Source organism: Bicyclus anynana, chromosome 7 (assembly GCF_947172395.1).
Source record: "Bicyclus anynana chromosome 7, ilBicAnyn1.1, whole genome shotgun sequence".
Lineage (NCBI taxonomy): Eukaryota > Metazoa > Arthropoda > Insecta > Lepidoptera > Nymphalidae > Bicyclus > Bicyclus anynana.
The window spans coordinates 4,478,521-4,499,977 of record NC_069089.1 but is presented as its reverse complement, the minus strand read 5'-3'; the positions used below and the strand labels follow the sequence as shown (position 1 = coordinate 4,499,977).

General features: G+C 35.2%; 2 protein-coding genes across 7 annotated transcripts in view; one reads left to right on the top strand and one right to left on the bottom strand.

Annotated features, from left to right (window-relative positions):
- The window catches only part of LOC112047247 (calcyphosin-like protein), a 79,082-nt gene extending 64,840 nt beyond the window's left edge, over positions 1-14,242 (bottom strand). The window contains exon 1 of the mRNA XM_024084298.2: positions 14,130-14,242. Coding sequence (XP_023940066.2) covers positions 14,130-14,196 — 67 coding nt within the window. The 5' untranslated portion in view covers positions 14,197-14,242. The remainder of the gene's footprint in view (positions 1-14,129) is intronic.
- The window catches only part of LOC112047239 (protocadherin-like wing polarity protein stan), a 227,333-nt gene that overhangs the window by 31,770 nt on the left and 174,106 nt on the right, over positions 1-21,457 (top strand). The window lies entirely within an intron of this gene.

Below are 21,457 nucleotides of genomic sequence, written 5' to 3'. Positions count from 1 at the left end.
AAGACTAAGTTTTCATTATAGTATTTCAAAACTATTATCATCATTGTCAGCCATTTGAATTTTTAACTACAAAGCTAGACCTTTAAAAGAGAGGGGATATGGTAAAGGAGCTTACATCCACCACGCGTCTAAAATTAATGTTTCTCGCCTACTCAGTAGTGTGCACTTCATAGATCCAAAATGAACTTTCTACCATGTTAACCTACGCATCTGAACTAGAGAAGGAACTTCTTGATTTGTACAATTTATACGTATAGTGCCTACTCTAGTTGATGCACTTATGCACGCCCCTGATTCCAGCATGCAGTTTCCAGTTTGTTGGCTTTTAAATTAAAAACTGTACGCAAGGGATTGTCTAGCATTCGATACAAGGGATTCGTCTGTCGGCATTGAAATTGAATGTTGGTTCCGCAGATTTGTTCTGCTTCGGTTGGTGGATTTTTAATAACATTTACGCTATTCGTACTCGGGTATGTGGATAGAGTTTTTATATTTTAGTTTTTTGAATAGCCGATATTTTTTTTAATGCAATGTAGGCAAGGTTTGCGCTTGACTACAATTGTATATGCAATTTCGAAAAGGGCACATGTTTGAAAAAAAATGTCCAGGAATTGAAAAAATCTAATTATTTTCCAAACCGTGTATATTTTTAAAATTAATTATTGTGTTACATTTTGGAGTTAATTGATCTTCGAAAATTACTGAAATTATTTATTTTAAAATTAATCTATATATGTTATCAGATATTTTATGTTTGTGAGATGTATGTACAAATTATCCGACATGTGCCCTTTTCGAATTTTCGTTTCGGATCACCTCTTGAGGTTATTTTGTAGGCACGTAACATTCTAATCTATACTAATATTATAAAGCTGAAGAGTTCGTTCGATTGTTTGGTTGAACGCGCTAATCTCAGGAACTACTGGTCCGATTTGAAAAATTATTTCAGCGTTAGATAGCCCATTTATCGAGGAGGGCTATAAGCTATATATTATCCCTGTATTCCTACAGGAACGGGAACCACGCGGGTGAAACCGCGCGGCGTCTGCTAGTAGGCAGTATAAAATAAACATGTTCCTCTTTCAAGTTAGTCCACTGTCATTTTAGACCTCATCGTCACTTTTCAGGTGAGATTGCAGTCCAGTACTGTCTTTGAATAAAAAAGGAAAGAATTTATGATTGGAATTTTCCGCGTGTAAAGTTGATGGTGACAGTTAACTAAACCTAACTACAAAATCGTTGCGGTTTAGTGAAAAGTAGTTAAACTTCGCTGCTTGTTGCCGTGTTCAAAGGTTCTCACGCACAAAGGCTTAACTTTATGTTAATGTTACTCGCAGTTATACTTTGTTAAGTAGTTAATATATTTGGAATTGATTAGGTGTTTTTACTACTTTGTATTTATGTATAAGCCGTGATAGCCCAGTGGATATGACCTCTGCCTCCGATTCCTGCCATTTCCAATTTTTCAGTTGTGCATCTTAAGAAATTAAATATCACGTGTCTCAAACGGTGAAGGAAAACATCGTGATCTCTAATTACTGTGTCTTTTTATTTCATTATTTTAATTTTGTTTTTTTATCTTTTCTCATGTAACTGTACTTAATTATAAAGAAAAATAGAGCCAAATAGGCTGAAATATAAATGCTTAAATGAATATAGACTACTCGTATAGACATAACGACGGTCAAACGACACATTCTACCCGGTAATTGCAACCATGACTTCGACCCAATGTGGCCATGTCTGGTACATTACGCAAATGTAACCTTTATTCGTATACCAATAGAGACCGTTATTGTGTGCTTATAAAAAGGTTTGTGTACGTAATTGCATGCACTCATTTGATACAAGTATTGTAGCCACAAATTTGTGCGGCATTCGGATAAGTCCTCATTTAAATCAAAGGCTTGTTGTTTTTATGTCGGATTGTAAGTTTGAAAAAAGCATTTTTAAAAACATATATTATAGCAAGTTGTTCAGTTAGATTTGGGTATATTAGCGTATTTAATGTGACAAGTCACAATTTTTTTGTTACAGGATACAAATAAAACAGCTTAGGAATTCATTACACTACACTACATAGGTCTAAACAATACTGATTTAATGGTGATAAGAGAACAGGTATGTTAGTTTCAAATATTTTAGATTTTAGATTTGAGAGGTTCGCTTTAATTAGACTACGTTTTATTTTTTTTCTTCAGGGGTTGCCTGGTTTGATTGCTTACAGTAATAAGGCCGCCTTTGCTTGCAAGTTTTAATTATACATTTTGAATTTTTTCAATTATTTTTGTGTGCAATAAAGTATATCTTCATCTTCTTCTTATTGTATCTTCCATTGAAACTATCAGCAGATGGTTACCCTACTTACGGCTAATATGTTTGCGTGGTGAAACCACGGGTCGACGCGTGTATTGTCAAAGGGACAATATTGTAAAGGCAGATGAAGCCTGTTACTGATGCTATAGCTGATACAGTTGCGTGTGTTAATATGTTAGTTAAGTTAATTAACCCGATCCGTATGTGTGCTCTTTGTACAATAGCAATTGTTGTGAAAAATTAAAAAACTTAAAATAAGTATAAAAACGTGTATCCCACGATACTAATAAGTACTTAAAAGTTATTTAAATTGTCTTTATATGTTTCTATTTCATATAAGAAAGATACAGTATACTAGCTAACGCCCGCGACTTCTTCCGCCCTCAAACTTCCTTAATCCAGCATTCTCCTATGAACTACTTCCCTGCCAAATTTCAACTTTGTACGTCAAGCTGTTTTAGAAATATCGCGAGGGTGGGTGACCTTTCGCATTTAATATTAAGATTCTTGGTTTATTTCATCATCAAATCAACTGATGGGTGTCGTTCAGCAGAATAATTCACTAACTTTTCTACCTATAACGTATGTTGACACCTACGATATTGAGATTATAAAAAAATAAAATAAAAAAAATAAATGTTATCCGGTGCCTACTGACAACCCTTTGTGGTTTTTATTTTATCCCCGTATTCCCACGAGAATAACGTTAAGTTATAAATGTAATAGTTAAGTTTGTTTTAAATCATAGTTTTTACTAAAAATGTGAAAAAAATCACCAAATTCTTAACTTTTTTAACCTGTACTGTTTAAAATGATTAAAAGAACGCAAGACCAGCTGCTTTCCACCCCAACCCTCATGAGGTTAAACGAGGGTTGTACGCTGAGGTACAGTCTCGCTTGGACGATCACCACCCTCTCGCGTAAATACAGACTGATTTTTTCAACTCTAACCGTAGATTTCTATATAAGGTTTTGTAAAAGAAAAAGTTGCGTGCATTTTATTCCCTCCCGTTTGTTATAATTACAGATACAAGGTTATAATTATTCTTGGAAAAATAAAAAAACTAAAAGTTTGTTTGCTGGACGAACCTAACCTCTTTTGAGATAAAAATTATATGTATACACGTTAATAAGTGCTTTGTATCTAGCTAAACATCTGACTTTTAGGAGAGAGATGGACTGTGCCTTCAGGGCATTCAAATATACTCGAAGATGGTCATAATTGATTTAAGATTTATATTGTCAAAACAATTTAAGTAAATTTTCCATCTAGTATTTTATTATTAGTTTCTGTGACAAATAACAAACATGTAAAAAGTGAAAATTCAAATTGAAGAATTATTATTTATTGGTGTAAGTTTATGTACACAATATTTGGTTTGCATGGGATTGAAATTAAAAGTCCTACGATCTATATACTCGTAATTTAATAATATTATGTCCCTAAAGGCTGAAATTATAAATCCTTTAAGCATACGTGTTTGATATTTCCAACATTATCCCAATTCTAAAACGTTTAAATCTCCATAGAAATTAGGCTTAACTTAATCCGACCCAATTCTTGTTTGGACCCCAACAAAGGGCAGAATGGGTCCATTCGATAAAGGGATTATAATTTTCAAAATTTATAGCATTGAGTATTTAGGTACGGGAATTGACAATAATCTAGATGTTTTTAATTTGGGCTTTTAAAATTCTAAATGACATAAATATACATGTAACAACATTAAACTTAAAACAAAAAACGAGTGAGATTAAAGGAAGGCTTTTTGTCTTACTATCTAATGATGATCAAATTATGTTTCTGTTTTATATAAAAAGAAAAAAGCAGAGGTCTGACCTTTACGCAATCATTACTTCGACGTTATCGATAAACACATCAGTACCGGTTTTATCTTCAGCTCAGCTAGTTTTATTATGATAAGGATGTATTAAATCGAACAAAGGTATCTCATATCAATTTTGATTATATCCCTTAAGAGAGGAGTGTATATACTATAATATCTTATTTACTCTGTTCCTTTTTGTTTCTTTTTTTTATGGTTTATAGTCAGTCAGTTAGTTTATAGTGTTATCATCAGGTATAGATTTGGTTTGTTGTGAGTTTTAAGTTAACCATAGTCGTAGACACGTCCGTGAACACACAAGGTTTCACCTGAAAACCAGCGCCACTGCTCGCTGTGGCATCGTACTGAGGTGGATACCTTTTTTGTCCACGACCAGATTTTTGTATAGTCTGTTTGTTTATTTTATTTCATTACTTGTGTGTGGACAAATATAAATATTTCCTATTCTGTTCTATTCTCTTAATGTACTATTCTAAATTCTCAAAACTCAATGAATTTGATTATGTTGAAGACGAAGACTTTACCATTTAAATCAAGACAGAGCTATCTGATATCATTTCTGGTATTATATTCATTGATAGGGATATGAATGCTATAGTATTCAACCAGAAGTTCGTGCCCAGTTTGCTCATAAGTTATTTAAGTTCACTCAGCTTTAATATTAATCGAAACATTCAGTTCATCCCTCGAAATCACCCTACCGCGATGGACCCTCCTAATTTCCTTTGTAACCTAGGCTCTCCGTATAATAGGAATTTGGGAAATGGACCCAAACCTAAATTCCGTTAAGTGCCGCTCGAATGCGTGCAGCATGTGTACGGAATAGCCAAGCACCAGATTAAATGGCTTTATCATTTCGAAGATTACGTTGTGTGTAAAAACATTCTGAAGCAAAAAGGTTTAGAGCAATGCTAGTCTATCTTATACTGTTTATCCTTTACTTTCAATTGCTTTTGCGGAGGGTAGGCGGTTTTATAATTTACGCGTGTTTCGTAAGGAGTCCCCTGATGTTGTTAATACATGGAGTTCGTACTTTAGTAGAGTCGCGTCGAACACTTTTTGGCTAATTCTAAACGATTCAAGATTTGTATCATACAAATATGTTTTTAATAATTCCGTATTTTTAGTATTTTACAGCGTTTTGATTAGAGCCATCTCTATTGTATAACTTCGTCAATTCCAATTCAAAGATTCTACTTTGATGATTTATTTTCCATTTTGTGAATTGTTTTCTGACTTCCTTTAATTTAGTTTGTAGTGGTTTGTGGAATCACTTGAGGGTTTTGAAAACGCATCATACTGGCCATACGGCTTCGTCTCCTTTCATGTAGATTTTGTCAATCAAACATCATCTGAACGTTAATTTTCAAAAGTACTTAATAAACAAACTGATATTTGCATTTATAGCATTTTTTTATCACACACTTGTGTTATTTATTTGTTATTTAGCATATTATTATTTATTACATATTGATTACCTATCCATAAATGCTAACGCTTCAAAATTAAAAAGTGTATCGATATAATTAGCGAATCGATATCTAAAATGGCTAGAGCGACAGATATTATCTTAGGCGTCATATATCAAAGGCAGGGGTCCTCAGAATCCCTTCCCAGTAATAATCTCAGACGTACTTGATCTTGTTAATTTACGCAATTTACCAATCTCTTTGACGTGGTTAACTAGTTAGGTATCAAGAGGCACCTCAGCCTGGTCTCATCAATTAGAACTAACAAGTTATGGGGCAACCCTTTATGAATCCTAAATAGATTGGGCAGATTTACCTTTGTAGTTTCTAACGGATTTGCTAACTGGTTTGAGAAAGGCGTGTAGTAACCAGGCGTTATGTCTAGTAGGTAAACTTCAGCGGTTTGTAGGTAATATAGGCAGGCAGGCATTCGATCTGGTGGTAGGTAGGTAGGTGACATTGTCTGAGGTTAATTTCCACCCTACCGGCAAAGACGAATCGCCAAGCAAGTTAGCATTCCTGTACGAAGCCGCGTAGGAACCGTCAAAAGGCACCTTGTACTTTCTCCAAGTAAGCTCGCTTCCATTTTGGACTGTATCATCACTTACTACCAGATGTATATTTTAACTTAAATTGTAGTAGTCTATGATTCGATTTCCGCCCTTTAGAACATTGTCGTACTAACCTTCATCTCGTTTTATTACAGGGGAAAAAGGAAAAAATGGTCAAGTTTCATTTAAATTTAGTATAGCTCTGTCTTTTTTTTTGTAAGATGCCTACGATAAAGAAGAGCTATATAGGTACGTTTGATTTATTAAATATATTCAAAATAAACAAACATATTAATAAAGACAGTGAGATATGAACATAAATGCATCTGCATATAGATACGTAGAAATATTTAAAAACGAATAATCACGAACGAATTTAAAGTAGTCGTTACCAAAAACAAAAAAAAAAAAAAATTCTATAAAAAAAAGATTTATGAAGACCTACGAGGTGTTATTTAGGAGGAATGAAGGTAAGACCTACGAGGTGTTATTTAGGAGGAATGAAGGTCGTCATTAATTCGAGACGGGTACAGGAAGATGATGAGGTGGGATAGGGTTCGGGTAAAAAACAGCTCGAACCTTTAAATTAAGTGGGCGTGGTACCAGATAGTTTTTAATAAACTTTAAAAGTTATAGAGGAATTTTAGGGTTCAGGTACCTTGTACCTGGGAAACCTTTTATACAGTTATCATCAGGTAAAAATGCTTATGTTCCAAATATATTCTCCTTCATAGATACTCTTAGATAATAGTTCTTTTCCATTTGTCATAGTCATATTTTATTCATAAACGTTCATATTAATCGTCACAAAAAATGGCAACTAAAATTTGGTAAATATTAACTTTTAGGAAATGGTCAGGTTTTAGGATAAAATATAGTATAACCTACGTTCATCAGGGATAATGCAGGATTGTATTGGTGAAAGAATTTTTCAAATCAGGTCAATATTTTCAGAGCGTATTCAATGCAAACAAACAATCAAATCTTTCCTCTTTGTAATATTATATTATAGATTAAAAAACGTTTTGGAAACCGTTTCTAATAGTAAATTATTCAAAATGCCATACAATTTCTATCTCTATTGTTAAAAAAGTAATAGAATCGAAAACACTTAATTTAAAGTCACAAAATCGATATAAAGTTGAAAACGCCATCAAATGTCAGAGGAATCAATTATGTTATCACCAAAAGTATCGAGTAAACGGGTTTTGATCCACGTCTTCTTATTGACTCCTCAAAGTTTATTTTATGTGTTCACTATCCCTTACTATCTTGTATCGGGTCGAGCAGGACAGAATGTGTTTAAGCTAGTACCCGTATCAATATTGAGTCGTCAGTTTTAGAACATGACTTCCGATGAAATAAATAGTGGTTGTCAACTGTTCAGTGTTACTTTTTACTCACGAGCAAAAATATTACAAGTTTGATGTGTCAGTCTGTCTCTGACACCATAGCTCCCGAACGGATGAAGCGATTTCAGATTTCAATTTAGTTCGTTTTGTATGAAAGGTGATTTATGTGCGAGTGTTCTTAGACATGTTTGATGAAATCGGTTGAGCCGTTTAAGAGCGCGCAGCGCGTCGGTACGATATGGATAAAATTCGAAGCGCAAACGAGACGCCGAATTATGACTTTCACGTGAGAGAAAAGCACGGAGCGATTGACGCGCGACGCAAATTTTATGACGTGAGCGCCAAAACCATTTTTACCTAATTGCAAGTAAATTAAACAACATAACGAAAAACAAAATGGATATGTTCAAGATATATACCTAATTTTCTATACAAAACAAAAATTTAAGAAAAGAAGTTTGCTTTTCCTGAGATTGAAAGCAAAATGTGAGCAAAACATGTATTTTTCAAAAAAATAAACTATCGAGAAAAGTTTTACAAATTGTGTATTTTGTATAGTCATTACAAAGCTAACACTTTGAAATATCATTTACCCAAATATCAGGCTCCTAACTTTTCCAGAATCTGAGATCCAGAACCATTTGTAACCACCAAATTACATATTGCACACTCTTAAAACTTCTGGGGGTTAAAGTGGGGAAAAATAACCGAATGTAGGCTAAATACATACTCGAGTGGGGTCTCAAATATACTTGTTAGCGCACTGAAAGATAATTCTTGACTTGATCGAGATTGACTAGATCGAGAGTGTAATTAATAATTTCATGACCTTCGGGGGTTTTTCAATTTTATGTTATTTTAAGTACTGTTTCTTTATTAAAAAGATTATTCATTTAGAAACTTTGCCATACACACGTAACAAGTAGTATCATCATCATCATCATCATCATCATCATCATCATCATCATCATCATCATCATCATCATCATCATCATCATCATCATCATCATCATCATCATCATCATCATCATCATCATCATCATCATCATCATCATCATCATCATCATCATCATCATCATCATCATCATCATCATCATCATCATCATCATCATCATCATCATCATCATCATCATCATCATCATCATCATCATCATCATCATCATCATCATCATCATCATCATCATCATCATCATCATCATCATCATCATCATCATCATCATCATCATCATCATCATCATCATCATCATCATCATCATCATCATCATCATCATCATCATCATCATCATCATCATCATCATCATCATCATCATCATCATCATCATCATCATCATCATCATCATCATCATCATCATCATCATCATCATCATCATCATCATCATCATCATCATCATCATCATCATCATCATCATCATCATCATCATCATCATCATCATCATCATCATCATCATCATCATCATCATCATCATCATCATCATCATCATCATCATCATCATCATCATCATCATCATCATCATCATCATCATCATCATCATCATCATCATCATCATCATCATCATCATCATCATCATCATCATCATCATCATCATCATCATCATCATCATCATCATCATCATCATCATCATCATCATCATCATCATCATCATCATCATCATCATCATCATCATCATCATCATCATCATCATCATCATCATCATCATCATCATCATCATCATCATCATCATCATCATCATCATCATCATCATCATCATCATCATCATCATCATCATCATCATCATCATCATCATCATCATCATCATCATCATCATCATCATCATCATCATCATCATCATCATCATCATCATCATCATCATCATCATCATCATCATCATCATCATCATCATCATCATCATCATCATCATCATCATCATCATCATCATCATCATCATCATCATCATCATCATCATCATCATCATCATCATCATCATCATCATCATCATCATCATCATCATCATCATCATCATCATCATCATCATCATCATCATCATCATCATCATCATCATCATCATCATCATCATCATCATCATCATCATCATCATCATCATCATCATCATCATCATCATCATCATCATCATCATCATCATCATCATCATCATCATCATCATCATCATCATCATCATCATCATCATCATCATCATCATCATCATCATCATCATCATCATCATCATCATCATCATCATCATCATCATCATCATCATCATCATCATCATCATCATCATCATCATCATCATCATCATCATCATCATCATCATCATCATCATCATCATCATCATCATCATCATCATCATCATCATCATCATCATCATCATCATCATCATCATCATCATCATCATCATCATCATCATCATCATCATCATCATCATCATCATCATCATCATCATCATCATCATCATCATCATCATCATCATCATCATCATCATCATCATCATCATCATCATCATCATCATCATCATCATCATCATCATCATCATCATCATCATCATCATCATCATCATCATCATCATCATCATCATCATCATCATCATCATCATCATCATCATCATCATCATCATCATCATCATCATCATCATCATCATCATCATCATCATCATCATCATCATCATCATCATCATCATCATCATCATCATCATCATCATCATCATCATCATCATCATCATCATCATCATCATCATCATCATCATCATCATCATCATCATCATCATCATCATCATCATCATCATCATCATCATCATCATCATCATCATCATCATCATCATCATCATCATCATCATCATCATCATCATCATCATCATCATCATCATCATCATCATCATCATCATCATCATCATCATCATCATCATCATCATCATCATCATCATCATCATCATCATCATCATCATCATCATCATCATCATCATCATCATCATCATCATCATCATCATCATCATCATCATCATCATCATCATCATCATCATCATCATCATCATCATCATCATCATCATCATCATCATCATCATCATCATCATCATCATCATCATCATCATCATCATCATCATCATCATCATCATCATCATCATCATCATCATCATCATCATCATCATCATCATCATCATCATCATTAACAGCCGATAGACGTCCTCTGCTGGACATAGGCATCTTGCATGGACTTCCAAACACAACGGTCTCGAGCCGCTAGCAAGTAAACTAATATAGTTACAAGTTATAGGTGACTATTTATAATTTTAATTTATCATCTATGGTGAATTATATATTTCTTCTGTTTCTGACTCCAGAAGAGAGATTCGAAATCGCTTCCAAAAATAATTCAACGGTAAAAAAGTGCGTGTCAGCTCCGACGCACGAATGGAGTTTACTCTTTCAGATCGACTGTCTAAATAGGTGTATGTTGCCCCGCGGCATACACTATGTACGTCTCAATACTTACCTGAAAGTGAAAGGTGCGCAGAATAGGTTGCGCACGACGTAACGCTATCATTCGTTCATCGAATTTTACTGCACTTATTTTTTTTATACCGGAGGCTATATATGAAAATCGATTTATATAGTAAACTTCAAAAAAAATATGGTTTTGTTTTAGTTAACTGCGTATGCCGTCGCTTTTAATACAAAATTCCTATCACAAAAGGTGGCTTTAAGCATTTCGCATTACAAGTTTTTGCCTCGTAAAACATCGGGTTCCATGGGAGGGCAATTTATATCGCGTTAGACCTCCACTTTTGGCTTTTTTTCACCCGTACAATACGCATCGCAAAGACACGTTAATTTTGGACCCTTATTCCCATAAGCATAGGGGTTAGATTTGAAAAAAATATGGGATAGAATATTCGGCAGAGGTAAACACTTCCTCGGGGCAAATGTATCCCTTTTTCACGGTATAGGATTGTCGGTGCTACGTTTACGACGTAAATATTGATAGCTTTATCGTGTACTCGGGCATGCAAATTCGTAAAGTATCTACGGACTGAATATAAACCTTTTTGGAACTTACAATTTATATGTATGAAAATATTTAACGCCATTCTGTTTAGTATGATCAAAACATCAGGCATTTTTGGTTACTCATCGTCATCAACTCACTGCTGAGCTCGAGTCTCCTCTCAGAATGAGAGGGGTTAGGACAGTAGTCAACCACGCTGGTCCAATGCGGATTGGCAGACTTCACACTCAGATAATTAAGAAAGTTCTCTGGTATGCATTTTTCCTCACGACGTTTTCCTATTATTTGAGATACGTGATATATAACTTCTTAAAATGCACACAGCTGAAAAGTTGGAGGTGCATGCCCCGGACCGGATTCGAACCCACACCCTCCGGAACGGAGGCAGAGGGTATATCCACTGGGCTATCACGGCTCTCCCGGAACCGAAGGCAGAGGGTATACAGTTACTCATACTTACAAGTATTTATTTAAATGGAACTGTATTTGTTATGAATACTCGTAATGCTTATCAACAACTAAATCTTATATATTAACATAAAATATCCAGTTACCTAAATTGATTTCGTCGCGTTGTGACGAAGTATTAAATAGCTAAACTTTTTTATTTATTACATTCTAAACTGTCAACAAAGATGTAGAATACAAGATGTTCTAACAAGTTAGTTTGTCCAAATATATTTGGATAGTTTAAGTTATTAAATAAGTTATTAAGTTATTAAATTTATAATATTTGGTTGACGAGTGCCATGGTAGAAACTTGGTATAGGTATTCTAATATATAAGCTATTGCATACCTTTTAACGCGGGTTTTGAGCGCGTTGACCGAATCAAGAAATTCCGTAACGAAAATAAACCTAACACCCAAGCCGTTAAGTTAACACATTTCGACGTTATCATAATATCGACTTAAATCGACAAGTGGTGTGAAACTGAGGGGCAAAATTTATTAAACCAGAGTTCGATTCCAGCGCAACGTAAAGACATTTTTTTTTTAATTTAAGTATTTATTCTTTTATTTTTTGTTCTTTTCTAAAAAAATACTGCTAAATAAAATAAATAAGTAATTATAATTGCATATGATAATAAATAATACTATGCGATTGCTTTACCGCGGCAGTCCCCGAGTACCACACGTATTTTTTATTTATTTGTTATCTTAACTTAAAACTAGTCTTACATGAATAATTTAATTCGCTAGCTTAGCACTATACCTATTATAATATAATAATTCTGTAGATACCTATACCTATACATTTTTTGCATTGAAATACAGCCTTGTAACTGTAATTAAAAGAAAAAAAATACCATTTAACCCGACGCTTTGGCATGTCTACAGATGTTTTAACGTATAACGGTACCATAATTGCGTTTTTTAATAGAGCGCTCTCAATTTAATCCGGATCAGAACTTACTCAATATCTTTAATCGCAGAAGTTTCTCAATGAACCGACAAAACCGGTTGCAATCATATATTTTTATCACAACATCTCTGGAATGAGATCGAAACCTGTTCGAACGTATCAAATATGCAGGAGCATCGACCAGTGAGTGACTGCTTCTGAGCAAATAGTGAGGGTTTGAGACACCTGCCTCTGTGACTCTTGGTATGTACTAATTATACTCGTAAATCTTTCGTTGATAATTCACGGCTAATTGAACACTATACTAGCTTAAGCGGCAGCTTTAGAGTTATATATTATGTTATGTAGAATGTGAGAGCCGTGATAGCCTAGTGGATATGACCTCTGCCTCCGATTCCGGAGGGTGTGGGTTCGAATCCGGTCCGGGGCATGCACCTCCAACTTTTCAGTTGTGTGCATTTTAAGAAATTAAATATCACGTGTCTCAATCGGTGAAGGAAAACATCGTGAGGAAACCTGCATACCAGATTATTGTCTTAATTCTCTGCGTGTGTGAAGTCTGCCAATCCGCATTGGGCCAGCGTGGTGGACTATTGGCCTAACCCCTCTCAACCTGAGAGGAGACTCGAGCTCAGCAGTGAGCCGAATATGGGTTGATGACGATGTAGAATGTACTGTATATTAAATGTACTAGTAATAAATAGCCGTTTATCTAATTTATTTATTGGTTTCATTTCAATGTATTTCATTTGTTACTGCAATGATAACTAAAGCTGCTGAGGTCCCATTAAGAAGTCTACGACATCAGAAAAAAAATTATAACTTTTACAAAAAATAATAAAAACTTATAATATTAACTGGAACTTTTTAGTGGATCACATCTTTAGTATATTTAAATTTAGTATATTTAAATCAAAATCAGTTACAGTACACAGGTTAAAAATTGAGTTTCTATCCATAAAATTGCAGTGCATAGTACCTATATATATATATACTCAGAGGCACAATTATTCGCCCTTTAATATACTCGCATCATAATAAATTGGGCGGATTATTGAGCCTCTGAGTTTATATAGACAAACTTATGTTAGTCTTTTACATATCTACGAGTACCTACATACATTTTCAAATAAGTTTTCCTCTTACTAAGATTGGATAAGGATGTTCCTCGAACCTGAATCATTGAACTAATGACGCTTGAACAATGAGCAATTGAACCGTAGAACATCCCTCAATGTGTGCATTAGATTAACTCACGGTCATTTGGAGCGGCCGCGCAGGCTGCCACCAACGCAAACACCACAATAACTTGTAAAGGCATCATTTTCACTACTACACTTGTGTTTACTAAATAAGCTTTATATATAACGGCCGTCACTGCCCACGGCTATTGTTGTGGCTGAGTTCATCCCATAAAGCAATACACCATACAGTAGACAAATGTACATGTATGTTTCGCCTTTCTGTGGATTACTCGTAACTCGAAATAGATTTTCTAGGTGTCACTATTTTTAACTGTACTGTCAATAATTTTATTAGTTTCTTTATTTGAAACTCTGATAAACTTTGTTACATATTTAGAAATGTTATTAAATTGCTTATACACTGCTCTCAAATGACTTAAACTCATTGAAGCCATGATCAAATTATTGCTGAGATTTTACAGCAGGCTAATTCTTTTGACGCAACACATTTTAAATTTATCAACTTGCTTAAAAGTTTTTATCGACATAACCATATTGTAGTGTTCGTGTATATATACACCGGTAGTGGGGTAGTGTTCGTGTATATATACACCGGTAGTGGGCGAGAGCGGCCAGTCTATGGCTGGCATCGAGAGGAGGCGGACGTGTGCAGCTGGCCATTATAGTGTAGTGGTGAGACGGTGACTTACTGCTATTACGGTAAGGACAAGGGACCTTACAAATGGCGACGAGGTGAAAAAAAAAAATAAATAAATAACTGTAAGTAGTTATAATTATTATCCGTAAATTGCTGTGTTCTGTTACTTGGTAATTGGCAAAATCGCTTGCCCAGACTACGGACCCGGTTCTTGCCTGCCGGTCTGGTTTGCAGCGATTGAGCTTAAACTAAGTCGCTGTGTAGACTATGGTCTAGGTTACAGCGACTAAAAAGAAAAAAAAAAAGAAAGAGAATAAGTAAAAAAAGTAAAATGAATACAGCAATGCGGTTAGTCAGTTTTATTTTTGAAAAGGACAGAAGGTCGAAGTAATAATTGCCCTTTTAATACTGTTGAATAAATTTAATGTTGTTTATCAAGACATTGTGTCATTGGTGCCAAATGACATGGCATTTTATGAGTGTACAAGTGATAGACATGTCGTAGCGTGGCAATTTCGTTAAGTGGGCAAGTGATAAGCCAAATAGCTAAATTAGTTACCTTCGTTGAGTCGAGCGATCCGTAAGCCGGGACAATATCCCGCAGCGATTAGCTGGAATAGACATATTCCGTTTTGTGGAGTACGCCTTGCCGATTTGCCTGCTAGACTGTCAAGTTCACTATACCTGAGCTGGTACGGCCAGTACGGTAAGACGGTGTTGTTTGCCAGTTGGAGTGACGGTCGGAGTACGTATTTACTAAATGACGTATACAGGAATTTAAATTTATTTATCGTCACATCAAGTATTACCCTCAAAATTAAAGTTTAATGGGTATCGATATTCGTTGCAGGTATCACATTGTACAAACTTTATGATAAACATCGGGTATGGCCATATTAGTTGTAGTGTGAATTAGCGTTTGAATAAGCGATAGCCTTGTCTCAACGTTTTATGATGAGGAAGGCGGTATTCGTGAGCTCCAACGTTATTTAATGGTGGTCCAGTATTACAGCGATAGCAATACGGTGCTACAGTACACAATTAAGTGAAAGTAATTAATTGAGTGAACAAATTAGTGATTAGGTAAATCGCTAGAGATACTGAAAAGTAGTAAAATTAATAAAATAAGGAGTCGGTTGTGCCATTTAACGGCGGTCAATCTCGGACTGATTTATAAATGTTTTATGTTTACCCTCATAACATTTCAGCTAATACATTACAAACGTGATCTAAAACTAAAGCCATGGTTGATGGTTTGTATAATTTGAAAAGGAATAGAAGTGATAAACTGTGTCAAGCGCATAAGTCGCCCGCGTCGATAAACATTGGCATATTGCAATTTGCGCACGGGTTTGTGCGTGAATTGAATCTATCGTGTGAAGTGTGATAACAAAATATTGTGGGTGCGGCGTGTAAATGGATATGTAGTGTTGGTATATAAGTATGTATGTAAGTGTGTATGTATGACGATGGTGTGGAAAATATTAAATTAAATATTTCAAATAATAATAATATTATAAATAAATAAAATAAATAAATAATGGATATAACCTACTCGTACATCGATCTTTGAGATAAGAAGGAGATTTGATGACAAAAGGGTGTGTAAGTTTTACTAGTGAAAGATAAGAATAATCGAGAGATTTAATTGGGATTTAAGTTGAGCAAAGCTAGTGATTAAATAAAATGTTGGTATGGGGAGTGTTGTGAGGTTGTTGCAGTTGTGTCGTGGTCAAAGGGGTCACTCCACTGCGTCGTGGGTGTTGGTCCTGAGCATAACATGGGGTATGCTGTGATAGAAGGGGACGTTCAACTTGTGGTTAAGGTGGTTAAGTGTTGTGAACGCAAAATGGTGTAAAGGATCTCATAGTAAGAGACCATTCTGAACGAATGTGGACACGGAGATGTCACTAAGAGTTGCTGTTCGATGGTGAGGTGGTGCAGAATTGTTCTGTCATCGTGCAGGTGACACTCAAATAATAATTATTTGTCATTGTATTAGGGTATTAATACTAAATCACTGTGTTAGTTTGAAGTTATAAATAGCCAAGGAACATCCGAAGTCAGGCGGCGTGTTATGTGAGCGACATTGAGGGAGTCGCTAAAAGTTGTAGTTGTTTTACATTTGAGTTATTTAGTATCATTCGATTAAAGATTTGTTGTTGAACGTTGAATTGAAATTTGTTGTCGTTTCACCCTTATGTGTGTGTTATGGTGTATTTGATAGACTTCTTAATTGATCAAGCAGATGCCATTGTTTAACCTGCAAGTTTGTACAACTTGATGAAATTTAGTTTTCTTATTTTCAAAGAGTTTTTATGATGGTGCTCGCAATGCGTTGTGAAGTGAAATTGCACAGGATCATCATTTGGTCGGATTACAACAAGCTATAATTATTGATTAGTCATTTTGCAATGTAGGTTGGTGGAAATACTTTCATCAAGACCTAGCGCAGTTAAGTTTAAGTTTTGACGCAACTTAACTATGTATAGGTGCATGATTGAGTTTAGCAGGTGTTAGCAGTGGACTGTGAATGGCAGGGAGAACAGTCCTATATATATATATTAGAATGAAAAACAATAGCCATTGGTTTGAAGTCAAACAACATTGAGACTAACAACGAATGAGCGGGTCAGCGTAAGTTTCAATTTTACAAAACTATTTGGTACAATTAAAAATATAACAAAGTAAGAGCATTGCGGCAAAGTTAGAATTATCTGTCAATTATTGTGACAGCTTTTGACGGGTACTTAATAATACTTGATTAATGAAAACTGACACTTGTGACAGGTTCAACCAAACGAATGTTCGAAATATCATCAGATTTGCTTTATATGTTGTCTTCTACACAAAAAAAAAAAAAAGATAGTCAAAATGTAAGACCGCTATGTAAAAAAAAAAAAAAAAAAAAAAGAAAGAGAGAGAGGAACTGTAAAATTACAGAAATATAGTCAAAATGTAAGATTTTGCACCGCTATGTAAAAAAAAAAAAAAGAAGAGAGTGAGAGAGAGGGAAACTGTTGAGTTCTCTGTCATCATTGCTTCCAAAGTAATAGTATTAGAGTGCCGTCCAGTGTATTGATAAATCTGACTGCATTAGTGTCACTTGTGGAGCAGGGGGTTCAATTAGTGGTCGATCCTACGATGCTTACAGACTTTCTTACGAGTGTCATCTGTAATACGGAAATTAGTAAAAACAAAAGTATATTGAATTTGAATAAGGAACTCTTAAAGTATAAAACTGTCATCTGGTTTAAAAAAGTACACAGCTTTTGCCTTAACTGGAACTATGTGGTACGGACATCTCTAAAACCAAACAAAAGGATGTTCTTATTTTGTGATGTTAGTAAACATACTGGAATTGTAACTTATGCCTGGTTGATAGTTACGTTCCGTTATGCGAAAATCGCTATCTTAGCGATGTATCATAATGCTCAACAGACTATTTAAGGCGGTGCTGGCGTAATTAATTTTATTAAGTTGCAGATAAACATGTGTGATGGTGCGTGCTCATGCAGACGCATGCTCGTGCAGGCGAGTGCTCATGAAGGCAATGCTGCAGAAGTTTATGCAGAGCGCGGAGGACCGTGTTGTTCGCAGTGGCTCTGGTACATGCTGTGGCACTGGATTACAATGGGCGTGATGAACTCCAGACGTATGCGGTTTATCTATTTTTGCAGTAGGCAGTTCTCTGCCCAATGATCACACAGTTAACTGATTTGCCAGTTCAGTCCAAAAGTCAAGTCGGGCCAAAAGAAGAAGGAATCGGAAGAAGAAAAATGTATTTGGAACTTTGGAATTTCATTAAATTGAAATTGGGTTAAAAGCTTCGGAATTCCATTAAATTGGAATTGGATTAAAACCTTCGGAACTCCATTGAATTGAAATTTGCTTTGGAATTCCATTAGATTGGAATTTGCTTCGGAATTCCTTTAAATGGGGATTGGCTTCGGAATTCCATTAGATTGGGATTAGGTTAAAGACTTCGGAATTTCGTTTAATTGAAATTGGGTAAATAAAACTTCGGAATTCCATTAGATTGGAATTAGCTTTGGAATTCCATTAATTTGGAATTGGCTTCGGAATTCCATTAGATTGGAATTAGGTTAAAGGCTTCGGAATTTAATTTAATTGAAATTGGGTTAATACAATTTTGGAATTATATTCGATTGAAATTAGCTTCGAAATTCCATTAAATTAAAATTGGGTTAATAAAACTTCGGAATCCCATTAGATTGGAATTAGCTTTGGAATTCCATTAAATTGGAATTGGGTTAATAAAACTTCGGAATTCCATTAGATTGGTATTAGGTTAAAGGCTTCGGAATTTAATTTAATTGAAATTGGGTTAATACAACTTTGGAATTACATTAGATTGGAATTAGTTTCGAAATTCCATTAAATTGAAATTGGGTTAATAAAACTTCGGAATTCCATTAGATTGGAATTAGCTTTAGAATTCCATTAAATTGGAATTGGCTTCGGAATTCCATTAGATTGGAATTAGGTTAAAGGTTTCGGAATTTCATTAAATTGTAATTAAAACTTCGGAATTCCATTAGATTGGAATTGGCTTTGGAATTCCATTAGATTGGGAATAGGTTAAAAGCTTCGGAATGTCATTATATGGAAATCGAGTAAAAAACTTCGGAAAGGAAAAAAAGAGGGAGAGTATTGGAAGGAAGATACTTTCGACTACTTTAATCCTGAACAACATGTGGTTGGAAATCAATAGGTGGAGAGCATGGTAGGAGTAAAGGAAATATAACAATAATTAAATTTGTTAAATAGGAAGGGATGTAGTGTTCGTGTATATATACACCGGTAGTGGGGTAGTGTTCGTGTATATATACACCGGTAGTGGGCGAGAGCGGCCAGTCTATGGCTGGCATCGAGAGGAGGCGGACGTGTGCAGCTGGCCATTATAGTGTAGTGGTGAGACGGTGACTTACTGCTATTACGGTAAGGACAAGGGACCTTACACATATAATATTAGACCCAATGGTCCGGCACTTTGATAAAGGAAAATTGAGCATTAAAAAGCGTCTCCCCTCGAAGGTTCAGCAGCATTGCAGATCTAAATCGGCCTTCACAATTGGATAATCGCATCTCATTGTGTTAACATTGTTTAGCTCTGGTTAGGTATACTGTACATCTGTACCTGACCTTTGGTTTAATCATTTGTTTTATACTTACATTGTAAATCGTATCATTCACGCTACAGCTTTTATTGATATAAATGGAACAATCACAGAGACTCAATGAATGAACAAAAACCGAACAAGTGTGAATCTCGCTCACCGAGGTTACGTAATCAAGTACGGAACCCTCGGTGGGCTAGTCCGCTACGCACTTGTATTCTATTAGTGCGCTTGGCTGCAATCATGCTTAACAGTAAGCAATGATGCAACCTTTGGTAAAACGCGCTAGAAAGATGCCTATTCACTCTTAACGTGACTATATCCATTATCCATGTTGTATGTGGTAGGGAAAACGGAAGCTGGAAGGAGATTTCCATAACTTCGCGAATTTATTTCTAATGTCCTTATTAGTAACTCCCGCGACTCTCCGCCCTTAGACCTCTTTATTCCAGCTCTATCCTGAAATCCGTTCTTAACGGATACCTACTAACTATAGACTACCTCCCTGCCAAATTTCATCTTTGTTCGTCATGCGATTTTCGAGATTTCGTAATGAATAAAACCTTTCGCATTTATATATTAAGATTTTAAGCGATAAACTTGTTGTCTTTTGGGAAGGTAGAAAGCTAAAACTTTGTTGAAAACTTTCGTTGCCTCAGTGGGTTGACTATGAAACGATAAGGCTGCAAATTTCTAGTATCCAACTTGCTCTAATACCGAACTGTTCAACATTTAAACTAATATAAAGAGATAAGATTTGATTTCTTGTTTGTTTGTTACGAAGGCTCTAAAACTATTGGACCGATTTTAATAATTCTTGCACCATTTAAAAGCTAAGCTATCAGCGAGCATCATAGGCTTTATTTTATACCTATCGTCGTTATCAACCCATATTCGGCTGCTGCTGAACTCGAATCTCCTCTCAGAATGAGAGGGGTTAGGAAAATAGTCCACCACGCTGGCCCAATGCGGATTGGCAGACTTCACGCAGAGAATTAAGAAAATCTCTGGTATGCAGGTTTCCTTACGATTTTTGCCCCTTCACCGTTTGAGACATGTGATATTTACGACTCCGTTCGAGTAAAATTCTGTGTTATATAAAATCCCGCGGGAATTATGGATTTTTCCGGGATAAAAAGTAGCCTTTGTTTCGCTCCAAGGTATATAGGTACCATATTTCATACGAAACCGTACAGTGTTGTAGCATTGAAAAGTTAACAGACAGACATACTTTTGCATTTATAATATTAGTAAGTAGGTACTAGCGGACGCCCGCGACTTCGTCTGGCCTTAGACTTCATTAATCCAGACCTTACATTAGTATCGCTGTAAAAACGGAGTAACTTCTCCCGTTTTCCCAAGATTTCCCTTCACTGCTCTGCTCCTATTGATCGTAGCGTCATAAAAAGTATACTATACCCAGGAGTATGAAAAATAATTAATTATACCAAGTTCCGTTAAAATCCGTCGAGTAGTTTTTGTTTCTATAACGAGCATACAGACAGACGAAAATTTTACTGATTGTATTTTTGGCATAAGAATCGATCACTAATCACCCCTAATAGTTATTTTGGAAATATATTTCATGTACAGAATTGGCCT